Source organism: Vanellus vanellus (genome assembly GCF_965231255.1).
Source record: "Vanellus vanellus genome assembly, chromosome: 4".
Taxonomy (NCBI): domain Eukaryota; kingdom Metazoa; phylum Chordata; class Aves; order Charadriiformes; family Charadriidae; genus Vanellus; species Vanellus vanellus.
This window is the reverse complement of record NC_138909.1, coordinates 15836067-15849823: the sequence shown is the minus strand read 5'-3', so window position 1 is coordinate 15849823 and position 13757 is coordinate 15836067. Positions and strand designations below refer to the sequence as shown.

The following is a 13757-nucleotide window of genomic DNA, read 5'->3' as shown; positions in this document are numbered from 1 at the left end:
AAGGGGTCCCCAGGTCTGTGGCAGATTCAGATAGCTGAAATCATCCTAAGTTCCACATTCACTTTGTGAATTTGGGGAAACTGTGATATTTTCAAACCTATGCTAATTTGAAAACAGCTTCCCTGGATTGTGAGAACAGTTTAAAAAAAATAAAAATCTGCCAGCACCCCTCTCAAACTTGTACCCTCAGGAAAAATTCTTTCCTTATTTCTCAGCTGGTGACTTCACATGATTTACCACATCTTATGAAGGCGTTTTAAACTGGCAGCAGCTGTAACTGAAATGGTGCCTGACTCCATTTCCACTGATGCCTCTGTGCGGGACAAGGCTGAGAGTCATTCTCCTAACAGCCTAACATATGGCAGCAACACAGAAATAGCCTTTTTCCCTTTTCTCCCCTCGCATTGTGGTTGGGGGAAAGGTTCAAAAGAAACCAGATCACCTGTCGCTGCTCTCCTTCCCTCAGGCCTAGAAGTCCGTGCCTCCCTTCAGCCTCATTAAGCCTCCGCTACACGGAGAGTATCCGGTGGGGGTTCTCATCTCAGCCCTGTCACCACAGTGGAGGAGTAGAGTTGCAGGATGACATCTTTCACTTTATGAAGACACTTCTTTGCCTGGTGGATGTTTCTAAGCTCTGCTGTTCCTAGAGCAAAACAATGTTATTGGTATGGCATAATTCAGAGTGAATTTAAAATTACTGAAGTCAAATGTTTTCTAAAAAGACCTGTTTGGAAGCAATTTGGCAAAGCTGACCTAACCATGCTGACTTAGTGAAGCTCCATTGGTTGCATCGCTTGAGGATTGGGACCCAACTAGCCAGAGCATTTATTTTTAAATTCTAGCTTCTACTGGGATGTTGTTAAAAACCTCTGTAGTTCTATAACTTTCTAAAGAAGCTCACAAGTCTTATGCTGACTGCTAATAAAACAGAAAATCTATTTCCATTTTTCAGTGTAATCTTTTTTTCATGTGAATCTATTTCTCATCAAAAGAAGCAGAAGACTGGCCTGAAAGCTGGAGTTCTCTACTTATCTGTAAAGGTGGAAGAAGACAAGTAGTGGCCTTTCAAGTTGTCCCATGTTATCTGAAAGAACATGACCATAAATCCAAAAACTAAGAGGGAGAAACCCAACACTCTGTGTTGTTTGACCAAGAAAAGTATTATTCCTGGTGCCTGGTGAAGAGAAGTGGGTCTGATCTCACTCTGTTGGTAAAATCAGCAAGGAAAGCCAAGGCAAAGGAGCTTCTCCAAAGTATCTGTGGGAGAGGTATCTCACATAGTATTATATCCATATTACCACCTGTGAATGCAAGGACCCCGCGTAAACCTGGACCTTAATTTTCAGCAACTGTTTTGTTGTTTTGGTTTGGTTCTTTTTTTTTTTATGAGAGAAGTTGGAGCGCTTTGCATCAATCTTAGAGGAGGGGCTACAGGGAATTCAGCTGCTACAGGGAATTATATTCTCCCCAGAAAACCTCACTCACAAGAAAACTGATACTTCCATAAGGGATTCTGTATCTTCTTTTTAAAGAACATCATTTTCCAAGTGTTCCCCCTACATCTCCTTATCCAGAGAGGATGTACTCTTGCCTAAGATGCATTAGAAGATGTAAAACTAAAGTCGATTAAGGAGAAAAAAAATCTCCCTGGCATCCTTTTTTTTTTTTTTGTAGCAGATGCATTGCTGGATTTTCTCTGCTTCACTGGCTTCAGTTTCTGTACCCAGAAGATACCTTTGGCTAAGCTCTTGGAAGACAGTTTCCCGGGCAAAAAAACCCTACTTTATTAGAGGCCTCAGATGATAAACACTTTGTGAGCCACCAGGCATAGTCACTGGAGATGCTGAAATAAAAAAGTCTCAACCACGAATAAGTAATCTTACATATAATTATAGAAGAGTAGGTAACCCTTTAGAGGCCAGAAAACAGCAGAGCCAAACCAGAACGTGAAGAATGAGATCTGCAGAACAAGAAACTCTCAACAAAATTACATAGAGTACTCATGTCAAAATACAGAGATAAAAGCAAAAAGAACTAAAATCAGAGATACTTCTAATCAGAGCAGTCTGATACTATATTTGAAACTCAATATGCTAATGGCATATAATTAAGCAAGAGGAAGTGTTTAAGTAATCTGAGCTTTCCAGCTTTTCCTCCCTTTGGGACACCTTTGAGGACCTGAATTTCAGAGAAAGGGGTGCTAAACACTCTCTGACAGCCAGATCCTGTGAAGATACATCAAGCTGCATATTCAGAAATAAATATCACGCTACCAGTGATTTAAATAGTGAGCTTCTCCATTCAGTGACGTGTTTTGCTCAATAGGTGGAAGATGGTGTTTACAAAATGCAGTTATGAACTGTCCTGCTATCCTGCCGTGCAGTTTTTAACAGGGCCTTTATAACAAAACCTTAACAGACTTAATGCAGTATGTCTATATGAGTAAAGGATGAGGTATGAGGTTTTTTGTGTAGCCATGCAAGATGGTTGCATAGTAAGTGTATAAAGTAGGCTCTCAAGCAGAGTATTTGAAAGTTTTACAGGACAAGGACTGTAGTGATTCAGGGGAAGACAGCAAGAATTTTTCAGTGTACTAGTTTGGCATGAATTGGCCTTAGAATCATTGCTATGCCTGAAATCTGTGTTTTCACATCTATTATATTGTAATTATTCACTGAGCACCTGATATACCTTGCTTTGCTTTAAAATAAGTGTGGTGATGATAATTCTGCACACAAATTGGGAACAAATATGCTGCTTCTGTTATGATCATTATGTTGTCTGAAACATCAGCTTGCTTACTGCTTCTTTCCCCTTTGCAATGAGATTAAATTTCATTCATAACTCTAAAGATGTGTTTTAAAAACTTCTGTGTATTTATCATTAGGATACAGACATCTTTTCCAAAAGCCTATAGGAACATCTTTAAAAATGCTGGCAAAAGTTCTCCAGGACTATAAAATACCAGTTCTATGAGCAATATAAGGATAAGCGGTGGCTCATGGTTCTCCGCAGGAATAGAGGGAGTGGGAGTGTTTTTATACCGCTTGCATGTTCTCTCCTCACCAGCTCCTCAGGGTAGCCAAGGGTGAGTTTGGCTTCTACCACAAGAGCGAGCAGCCCCCCTTTGCTCAGAACTTTGCTTTCTAGGGAATTTCCCCCAGGGCTTGTCCTGTCTTTAGGACACAGCCAGTAGGTTCCAGTTGTGATTTTTATTCTGAATCTGGGGGGGTGGGGGAGGAAAAAAAAACCCTCTGTGGGCCTTCTGGGAATTCTCCTTGGCACTGTGGCAACCTTGATTAACGAGCTGGGCAGACCCTCCGCCTGCTTTGCGTTGCTGGAAAACTTTGCCTTCAACTGAGAAAGTTTCAAGATAGTGAATCTGAAACATTGTTTCCTTAATTTCTCCCTACCTTGGGTTGGAGTAGAGGCAGAGATGGGATGCTGTATTGAAACTTGAAACTAATAGTTTGGATTTCATGTAAAATTTGTTGACAGTAAAGGTAAAACTATAAACTGAAAACTGGCCGTTCTTTTGTTTAAGTTTCTTTCTGTTTGAAGTGATCTTCTTGATGATGGTTTTTCAAAGCTGATTTTTCTGTGTAGAGTTTTTGTGATGTAGCTCTAACTTTCAGATACACAAAAAACACAGTGTTTTATTTTGGCCTTGAGAAAATCCCTTTTTTTCTACCTACAATCAACAATCTGCCTGACAGAGCTGTTATTTCAAGTTGGTTTGTGCAAAAGGTGCTGCTATACTATATTGTCACAGACTAGTGTACAGTTTTCACAATGAACAGAACTGAAAAATGTAAGATCAAGAGAGATTTCCGTTGTTGTACAAATGTCTGGCACGTGCCCAAACTATGTGAGAGAGGAAGATTAACTTGTCTGAGGACTGTTGAATATGAATAAGCAAACAATGGAAGTTATTAGGCAGGGAAAAAATCAGGTTCTTGTTAGGTTTTTTCATCCAAACCAGAAAAACCTTGCACTTCCCTTATAGTGCCATAGTCTGAGTAGGCTCTTTAAAGGCGTATAAAATAAATTCTGCTTCTCATTCATAAACTTACCCATCTGTGAAGCCTTTATTCAGAGGAACCTACCTGCTCAAATGCTTGCTGTAGTTCATTAAAGGCTCCCATTTGTACTCATAAAGACTTATTCATCGCCCTGAATAATATATACAGTATACTGAAAAGAGAACCAACTCTCGCTTTTACAATCTAAATTAAACAACTTTGTCTAATAAAAGAAGCACTGTCTCATTTCTAACTAGGCCATAAGCCCTAAGGGTCTTGTATGTGTGCATTTATTTATTTATTTTTGCCAAATTGTCCTACAAGGGTCTGAAAGCTAAGTGAGCCGAGCTGACTAAATTGTTTCTCTTTTTCTGCCTGCTTAGAAAGACTGAAGCAAGCATGGGCTCAATTGTATCGAAGCAAATATTCGTCCATAAACTTATTCTAAAATGCAATTGGATGATCTGTCCTTTTCTCAGTCCCACCTTCTAACCTTTCTAATCTTGAGAGTTCATCTCTATTATATGTGGCTCTTACAAATGCCCGTGATTAATAACTACTGTGATTCATTAGCCTGTTTTGTTGGTATTGTTTCCCCAATGGGAGCATTTGCTATCTAGGGATAGTCCATGATTACTCTGCCTTGTGGAACAGTAAGATGCTTTCAATCTAATGCGCTGTCCATGTTTTAGCATAAAATAATATTAAGGCATCCACATAATGGAACCATCTGAAGATCCATTTTATTAAGCACTGAAAGAAAATGTGTGTGTGGTTGAATGTGCAAGGGAAACATAATCAGCAAATCTCTTTCACCAGAAACATAATTTCACTAAGCGTTTCGCATAAAGATGCAGCTATTTTGAGGTATAGTTCTTTGGATTTGAGGCTGAAAAAATACTCTGTAGCAAATATCTTACCTGATACAATTAACTTACTCAAATTATATACGGCCTGTTCAAAGTAGGAAAAATAGGAAGCAGGGGTAGATTTATTGTATTTATTCCATTTTGTGGGTATTTATTTTAAATGCAATCTACCTTCAAATACAAAGCTGTAGTGCTCTTAAAAGATTACTGTTTCAAGTTGCTTCACATACCTTAACAGAGCATGTAACCTTTTTACATTATATGATCAACTTTTTGACAGTGCAGGGCCAGCACAGCTAATGGAATAATAGCCTGCAGGGTCCAGCTAAATGATATACGAATATAATCAACCTTTGTGATGACTATTCAAAAATAATCCCTTTAGCTTTCAACTGCAACATATATTTCAACCAGGCAAAGCCATATGAAGAAAATCTCTGCAGACTCCACTGATACAATATGGCCTTCATATCCCCACAGTGTGTTTGCTGCTCACAGTGAGTTTTAAATTTAAGGTAATGGCTACTGTATATTCATGTGAGCATAGAACAATACCTTTGATTTGTTGGAGAAATGTTACATTAGCTACCAAGGGCCCTATTCAGTAAACTTTGACACAACCCTTATATATGGTTTACTGCGTATTCTAAATGGAATATGCCTGATAAAAATGCTTTGCATGCCCAAATTGTACAAATTCATTAATCTTTATATTCATAAAACCTCCACGTACAACTGCCTCCATTCCAAGTGAACCTAGTCAGGATACGGAGCTAAACATGTAGGCCCAGTCTGCTTTTCAAAAAGCATTGCATCAATTTTCATTTATCAAGACAGAAAAGAAGTAGGAAGGTCTTCAAGTGTGGGACGCGCATATTGTTGGCAGTCATATTATTTGCTGCTGTATCTTTAATCCTACTCCGTTACATCATTCTACAGATTATATAACTGAAAACAGCTGCATGACCTTTAAAAATGCAAGTAATTTTTAAATTGCAATAATGGGTTATATCTCATCAGCTGCATTACGCCAACTCGATACGCTCTGGCATACCCTGCCAAATCACGGGGAGGGTGTAAAGAGTGTGGTGACATAGTCTTGCTTTCTCCCTCCCTTATGTGACAGAAGTATGGTATTGTCTAACAGTGAGTCTGAATACATGGAATTAGTTGTATTAAAGGGAAAGAGCAGTAATGAAAACAGTCTGTTGCCTTATGTTACTACTTTTGTATGTACAATATAGTAAGAGTTCACTTACGTTAACAGCTGTTGCAAATATGGTCTTGTTTGCATACATGTGCCAAATACATGTGAAAACATAACAGCGCTGTTGCTGTCTTTTGTTTGAGGTGTTGTATTACAGAATTTTATGCCACTTAAGCAAGTTAGCTATAATAGAAGAGTAGGAGCGGGTATGGACTTTTCTCCTATTTGTTTGCCATGTCACTTCTTGAGCCCACAGAAAATTAGGACATCCTCAGCATCCTGCAGCAAGGAGTTCCAAGGATGAGTTGACAATGCACAAAGAACCCTTTCCTTTGTCTCCAAGCCCACGACCTGCTACTTTCAGTATATCCTACTTCATTCTTTCATTGGAAGAGACTGAAAAATGGTTTCCAGGTCTCCTTCTGCATACTACTCTCATTCTTACTTTTGTCATCTCCTCAAAATACTGTCTTTTTTTTTTTTTTTTCAGAGCATTTTCAGCTCCCTAAAACCATAGTCATCTTATGGTTCTTCATCAGTTCGTGGAGCTTTTCAGTGGAGTTCTTGTTTAATAAAGCCCAACAGTCTCTGAACAATGCAAAATTTGGATTTGAACGCTTTCCCATCGTATGGGCGTGCAAGCACAGCAACACAAGTGTTGCCTGTTTCATTTTCTTTATAATCTTTTGAAAGAATGGTGCCTAAAATTCCTGTCTTCTCTGGAGATAGTAATCATTTTAGCTTCCGTCTTTGTAGGTGTGGCTTTCATTCTTTTGTATGACTGTTCAGGAATTATATTGTGTAAAGGACTAGCAGCTCTGCTTAGCTTTCTCCCAGGAACATAATGATACAATGAGATTTTTAGAAGTGTAATGATCTTTAGATAGACACATGTAAACAGCAAGAACAGAGATGTCAATTCTAGCCGCACTGAAAATTTGACCAGACAATTTTAATTATATTTTATCAACAGCAGTGATAATATGTCAGGAACATCCTATTATGATTAATTATATTTACATACTATTAATACATATTAATGTTTATCTCTGCATTTTGTGCAACACAATAAGATAGAAGGAGAATGTTTGATGGTGTGATCTGTGGTGGTATATATGTATTATCATTATGAATATGAAATGCTTTTATTGTTCCCAAATAGCACAGACCAAACAAATGCCAAGAAAACATTTATGGCTCGGTATTCCATCAGTTATCCTTGATATGCTTCATATTTGCTGGGAGGGTGGAACTGTTAATCAGATAATAATAGCTTGGTGTCCAAATGTGAAGGCAAAAGGCCAAAAGGTGCATGAGAAAAGCAATTTATGCTATAATTCCCCATCTGTCATGTACATATCCTCACCGTTTTTCGTATGTGTCAGTATATAAGATACATTGCTGTCAGAGACACCCTTTTATGTTTATTTACTTGCAAATTCATATGTTACTATACATACCTAGTTACATTTTGGGCTTGAGTCACCCACCTGTCTCACACCACTTTTTCAACAATAAGCTTCCCCTGGAGAGGGTAATAATGCTACAGTGGTGTAAAGCTGGTGTGGACAACGTAGGTCAGACCCCTTGTTAGCACTTCTCAATTGCACGAGGCTCTCCGCTGCTTTGCAGGGTTTGAGTACCTAAGCCAAACTGAGAAGTTGTAGACTGTGCAGCCGTGACCGCAGCCCCTTGTATTCAATAAGGTTTTATTAGATTTTTTTGTTCAGACATGCTCTGCTAGTAAAGGAATTGCCGTTGATGTACTTCAGGCCTGGTTTCAGAAAACGTTACCTGGAATAACTAGAGTGTTAAATACGCAATAAACCACTAACGTACATGTTGCCCTCGTACAAAATGAGACTTCACATGATAACTTACACTAGTTCTCAGATATTCTTCATAGATTTACTTACACTTGCGTACAACTATGGATGAAGTCCTAGTTAGCAATTACACTTAGTAAAAGCCTATGATATGACGAAACCTGAATTTTGTTGAGTCTTGAGTGGTCCAGTAGTTTGCATCTGTTCCAAACATTGTACCAGCAGAGATACTGCTTTGAACATGATTTTTCGTATTCACCAGAACTGGATTAATGTATTTATTTTGGACATGAATTAAATTAGGATGCCATGTAAGCACCATTGGTATTGCTGTGACTGAAAGACAGAGAGTCCAGTTTTAGGCATCACAGTGCAAAGAGGTAGTGACAAATTGAGGAGGATCCAGCCAAGGATTATACAGAGGTCAGAAGACATGAGCTTCTTTCAAATCTTGAAGAGACTGTGTTTGCTTAGTCTCAAAAAGAGAAGATTAGAGGAAGGAAAATAGTCTCTTAAGCTATAAGGCGTTATTGTAAAAGAGGGTGGTGTTCCTTTTGCTCTTCATGTCTACCTGTCGTGGTTTAACCCCAGCCGGCAGCTAGGACCACGCAGCCACTCGCGCAGTTCTCCCCTTTCCCCCTCAGAATGGTAGGGAGAAGAGGGAGGAAAAGAGGGGAAAGGAAAGGGAAAAAAAAATCGTGGGTTGAGATAAAGACAGTTTAATAGAACAATACCAGAAAAAGGAAAATAATAATAATAATAATAATAATAATAATAATAATAATAATAGTAAAAGAATATACAAGATAAAGTAATACAGCACAAGTCACTCTCACCACCCAATGAATTGGTTGTCCAGCTCGTCCCAAGCAGTGATCGTGGATTCCCACTCTCTGGCCAACCACTATTTATATACTGAGCATGCGTCTATGGTATGGAATATTCCACTGGCCATTCTATTGTTCTCTCTATGCTCCTTCTCAGCTTCTATGGGAAGCCGAAAAAAGTCCTCGAATAGTATAAACATCACCTAGCAACAACTAAAACAATATAAGTTATTGACATTCCTTCCATACCAAATCTGAAAACACAGCAATCACTAGAAAGAAAATTAACTCTATCCCAGCTGAAACCGGGACACCACCAAAGGTAGAACAAGAAAAAAAAAAAAAAAAAAAAAAAAAGCTTAATTTGCAATAAATATTTATCTTAAGCATTAGGGAAGAAACTGAGCTATAAGATTGTGAAGCACTGGAACAGAGAGATTAGGGATGTTGTGAAACAGCCTTCATCAGAAGCCTTTGAGAATAGATTTGACAAATAGATGTCAGGGATGGACTAGATATATGTGCACTTTCTTCATTTGAGGAGGTGAACCAGATCAGTAGTTCCCAAAATAGGAAACAATCCCCCAGGGATGGTGTGGTTGTAACTAGGCAGAGGGAGGTATGTTGCTGGAGAGTCACTGGGAACAGTGCAGAAAGTGCAGCTAGGAGGTGGGGGGTTGATGCGGAAGTGGAGCAAAGAAAGAACAAGGCTGAGCACCACAGATCCGGGGAGCAAAGGAAGCGTGTGGCTGCCAAAAGCCCCGGAGTTAAGCCATTGCCTGCCAGCCACCTGCTCCTTTGATCACTTCCCGTTAGGACTACCCCGCTCAGAGATGCAGCCTTACTTATCCAATCTCCTCACCCTGCTCTTGCTTTCTGCACTGCTCACTTCCCCTGGATAGTCTTCTTCTGCCTGCCGTCTTTCAGTACTGTCTTTGCCATCATCTTCTCCCAAATGCATCTTCCTTGTTGGCTCCCCAGCTGGTCACACCTGGACCTATCCTGCAAAACTGCCCTGTTTGAGAACTGCCGCACAGGAGTGCAAGAAATAAGAACAGAAGTCCCTGTCAGTTCTGTATTTCTTGGATTATATCATATGTGGCTCGCTTCTGTGTTGTCTTAGATTGCCTTCTCCTGTGACTTTTTACTGTATTACGTGTTTTTCAAATAAACCTTCTAGGCTTTTTTACTATGAAGAATGTTGTAAGTCTAAAGCACTAATGCACTTTTTTTTTTTTTTTAATAACAGAACTTGATAAAGGAACAAGTGCTTCAAAGCCCCTGTGAGCTTCTTCCAAAGACACCGGTTCTAGATCCTTCCTGGTACAGTATTTGCCCTTAATCCATAGTCTTTATACCAAGATGCTGATTTTTGCGAAATGTCATCGGTATCAAAATTTAACCTGATTTTGACAGGCAATTGCACATCATCTCTGTTCTACTTTGTCCAAATAACAATATTATTCCTGCTCATCAATGAACAAATTCACACTTCCTTCAGATTTTTTACTTGTTTTCCCAGCTTTAGAATTTAATTGCCTTTGATTATATAACTGCTTTTAATTTACAGAAATAAGCCTTTGAGATAGAAACAAATCTATTAACCAGACGCTGAACCCAAATATAAAATTTGTAGATATCGAAGTGTATATATAAACTTACAACATTTGCTAATCTTTTATTTGCTGTTTTTCATTATAGAGTGTTCCTGCTTGTTTACAGAGAAGCTGATAGATGTATAATGAGTACAGGAAAATCCTTGAAGAGTCATGCAACAAAGTAGGAATTTCAGCAGGAATTTTGTCATTTAAATGGGAGCACAGTGTTGCAGTATAAATATCTGAGAGCTCTACGTTCTTCTATGGCTGAAGTTTGGCTTCAATTTGTGTTACATGTTTTTATCAAAAATAGCTGGTGCCATTGAAATAAATACAAAAGAAAAAGAGTAATATAGAATAGAAAGTTTGTACTTTGTGCCCCTAATGCTTATTGTCTTTCAAAGTGTCAAGATCCTCCTTTTAAGGTATTAAACGCTCTCAACACCTACTGAATGGGAATCCAAGATGCTTGATACCTTGTAAGATCAGGTTCTAAAAGCGTCTGGAGAGTTTTCCTTAAATCAAAGATTATTGTCCCTTTCAGAAAAAATAAACTACAAGCTCGATGCCTTATTCATAGGGCTATCGGTGATTTTAGCCTCTGTGCTTAGCAGTTGCAGTTCAACTGTAACTTGAATAGAACAGATCCAGCCTGGGTGGCACGCTGTGGTGCAATTTTGATCTACTCTGTAACGCAGGTTGGACCCAAAACACAACTAAGTTTGTTTAAAATCTGGTTGAGCACACTCATGAAACTGCTGAAAGCCTGCACAATCAAAGCATTTGAAATGCCATTGACTGTCTCAAGTGCAACATCAGTCTATAGGCACAGCTGAAACAACTATATTTAACAATGAAAGTGCATCTGGTAGAATACTTGTATGTCACATTTTCAAAATTGAACCCAAAATTCCCCTTTTAGCAAAACCTGTGTTCATTCACACAATCGGGTAAACTAAAATTCTGCCCAGATTCTTTTTGATAAATAATCTGAAGCACTGAGTTTGGAGTGCGTGTGGAGAATTGTCTCCCATTTTGAGCTGATGAAATTCGTCACAGTGGGCTCCCCACATGACCCACAGCAGTCTCACTCCTGTGGTCTTCACAGTCCAAAGAGGGCATTTTCCAGCTACCATCACTGTTGGCCTGAAGAAGAGATAGAGGACAGAAGATGGCGGTTATCACTTTGCAAAATATATGTAAAAGCAGGATTTGGAACCTTTGAATTTTATTTAGGAAAACCGATGCCATCTCCCATAATTTCATGTATTGGAAAACCTGTTCTTTCAAACTACATAAACAAAGCTTTGTGAATACCAATAGTCAACCATTCCTTTCTTTAAACGGAGGTTCCCAGATTCAGAGTTTGAAGCAAGGTGCATTAGACCTGTAATCGGTTTTTATGACAGTCTTTGAGCAAGCAATAGCTTTTGCCATAGTAATAACTCAATTCACTGGTTTTCTTCAGGATTGCAATTTGAGTAACTGGTTGACGTGTGACAATAGGATTTCTCCCTGTTAAGGTGTGGTAAATTTGTGTCATTAACTACCTCTTATTAGACCGGTTTTGATCTAGATGCTGTGTACACGCAATATAAATACAAATAACTCGATAATTTTATTCTTTGACGTAGAGGTCTTTATTGTCTAAACACCGAGCTTATTACAACAGTGTTCATTTAGAATGTTTTTACAAGGCTGAAAAGCTGTATAGGAATGTTCCTACATGCAATTATGCACACACATAAGCATACAAATCTCTTTACTGAGCGTTAAAGAAAAGGTAAACATTTTATGAAACCCAGGAAAGGAAACAGGACCATGAATTAAATATAAACAAGAACAGTATCCAGTTTACCCCTTATATTTTAATGCTGTTGATATGAAATACAAAAAAATCTTATAAAACCAGCACAATTTTGCAAATAATATCTGAAAATCACATTAATCACATTAATCTGCAAACTCTTCTAATCTTGATAAGTATAGCACGACTGCTTGTAAGAGGTTGCTATTTTTAGATATTTGGAATTTCTTTTGTGAGAATATTGGCGAAAGAAATGTTGAATGTCGAAAGCTTGTGAAAAAAATGGTCACAAATTAATCCTCTAGAACATTAGCTCTCCCTTACTTTTTAACGATACTTTTTAGTCATAAAGGGGACTTTTATCATCCTATAATAATGTAAATGCAAGTTGCGTTCTTCAGAGTCAGGAAGCTTTGGGAGAAAATTATGTTTATTGAGCTAAATGTAGCTGCCTCCCATCCCGGTAACGATTTGTCTGAGGATGCAGGCGTTGTTCTGCTCCTCGCAGACTTTTTCAGCAGGAAAACGAAGACTCTGCTTTGCCTTTCAAATCAGTGGGGGCAAGGAGGTTAGGCAGAATGTTGTTCCATACATTAGACTTTGGATAGGATCCTGGAATAAACCTCTCAGCTGTTGGAAGCAGCCAGAGCTCCGCGGGGCGTGGGCAGGCCTCCGTGTAACGCCTCGCGTGATCCGGCTGAAAGCCCAGTGCTCACTGGTACTTGGCTGCAGTATCAACTCCGTATTTCTTTAGAAGGGAAATCACCACTTGCTGAATTACCAGTGCCTCTTCCAACATCACTTTTCTGTGGTGATGTCATGTCAGACGTAGTCCTGCGAGTAAGATCTGCTGAGATCAGAGCTCAAAGTAGCATAATGGAGCTTTTGTCCTTTTTTTCTTTACGTGAGAGGTGCTCTAGTTTCTTTAAGGAGCTCCCCATATGGAACGGAATTTTTCCCCACTCTGCCTGGTTCGTTGTCATTGCAGTCCTTCCTCTGAGTTTTTCCAGAAAGCCTCTAACACCCCGACCCTTATGGCTTCGCAATCAGAAAGGAGAACCCGTGAGAGAGTAAGAATTGCAGTTGCAAGTTTTTGTGTGCTCTGAGAAATTATAGGCATAGTGGACTTTAATGAAATTAGGAAAGCAGGTAAATCAATTTAGCCTATAATGTCAGTTGTCTGTTTCAAAGCAAAGACTTTTGAAACATATCATAACAGATGAATCTCTGAATACTTCTGGAGTGTAATATCAATGACTCTAAAATCTATGTCTTGTGGGTGCCTAAGGCATGCGAGACTGGCAATTAAGACTGCTTTTTGAATAGGGTTTTAGTAGGTTTCACTGTGGGTATATCAGATGGTATTGACTAGCAATTCATAGCAGAGGGAAAGGTTGTACCTCAGAAAGGATTCTGTTTATAATTATGAAAAGCATGTTTTCTGACTATTAATGGGGTATATCTTGTTAATTATGATGATATATAAGGTATTTCACCTGTGAAGCCATTTAGAAAATTAATGTTTGAGTCACGGAAAGGTCATTGCCATTCTGGAAGGAATCCATTCATCTCTAAATAGGCCATCCGAATATAGACCAAGA

General features: G+C 38.8%; 1 protein-coding gene across 1 annotated transcript in view; it reads left to right on the top strand.

Annotated features, from left to right (window-relative positions):
* The window catches only part of TTC29 (tetratricopeptide repeat domain 29), a gene marked incomplete at its 3' end in the record, with an annotated part of 307765 nt that extends 297672 nt beyond the window's left edge, over nucleotides 1–10093 (top strand). The window contains 2 exon segments of the mRNA XM_082482455.1: nucleotides 10001–10026; nucleotides 10028–10093. Of these exon segments, the coding sequence (XP_082338581.1) occupies nucleotides 10001–10026; nucleotides 10028–10093 (92 nt within the window).
* Nucleotides 10094–13757: the final 3664 nt, after the last annotated feature.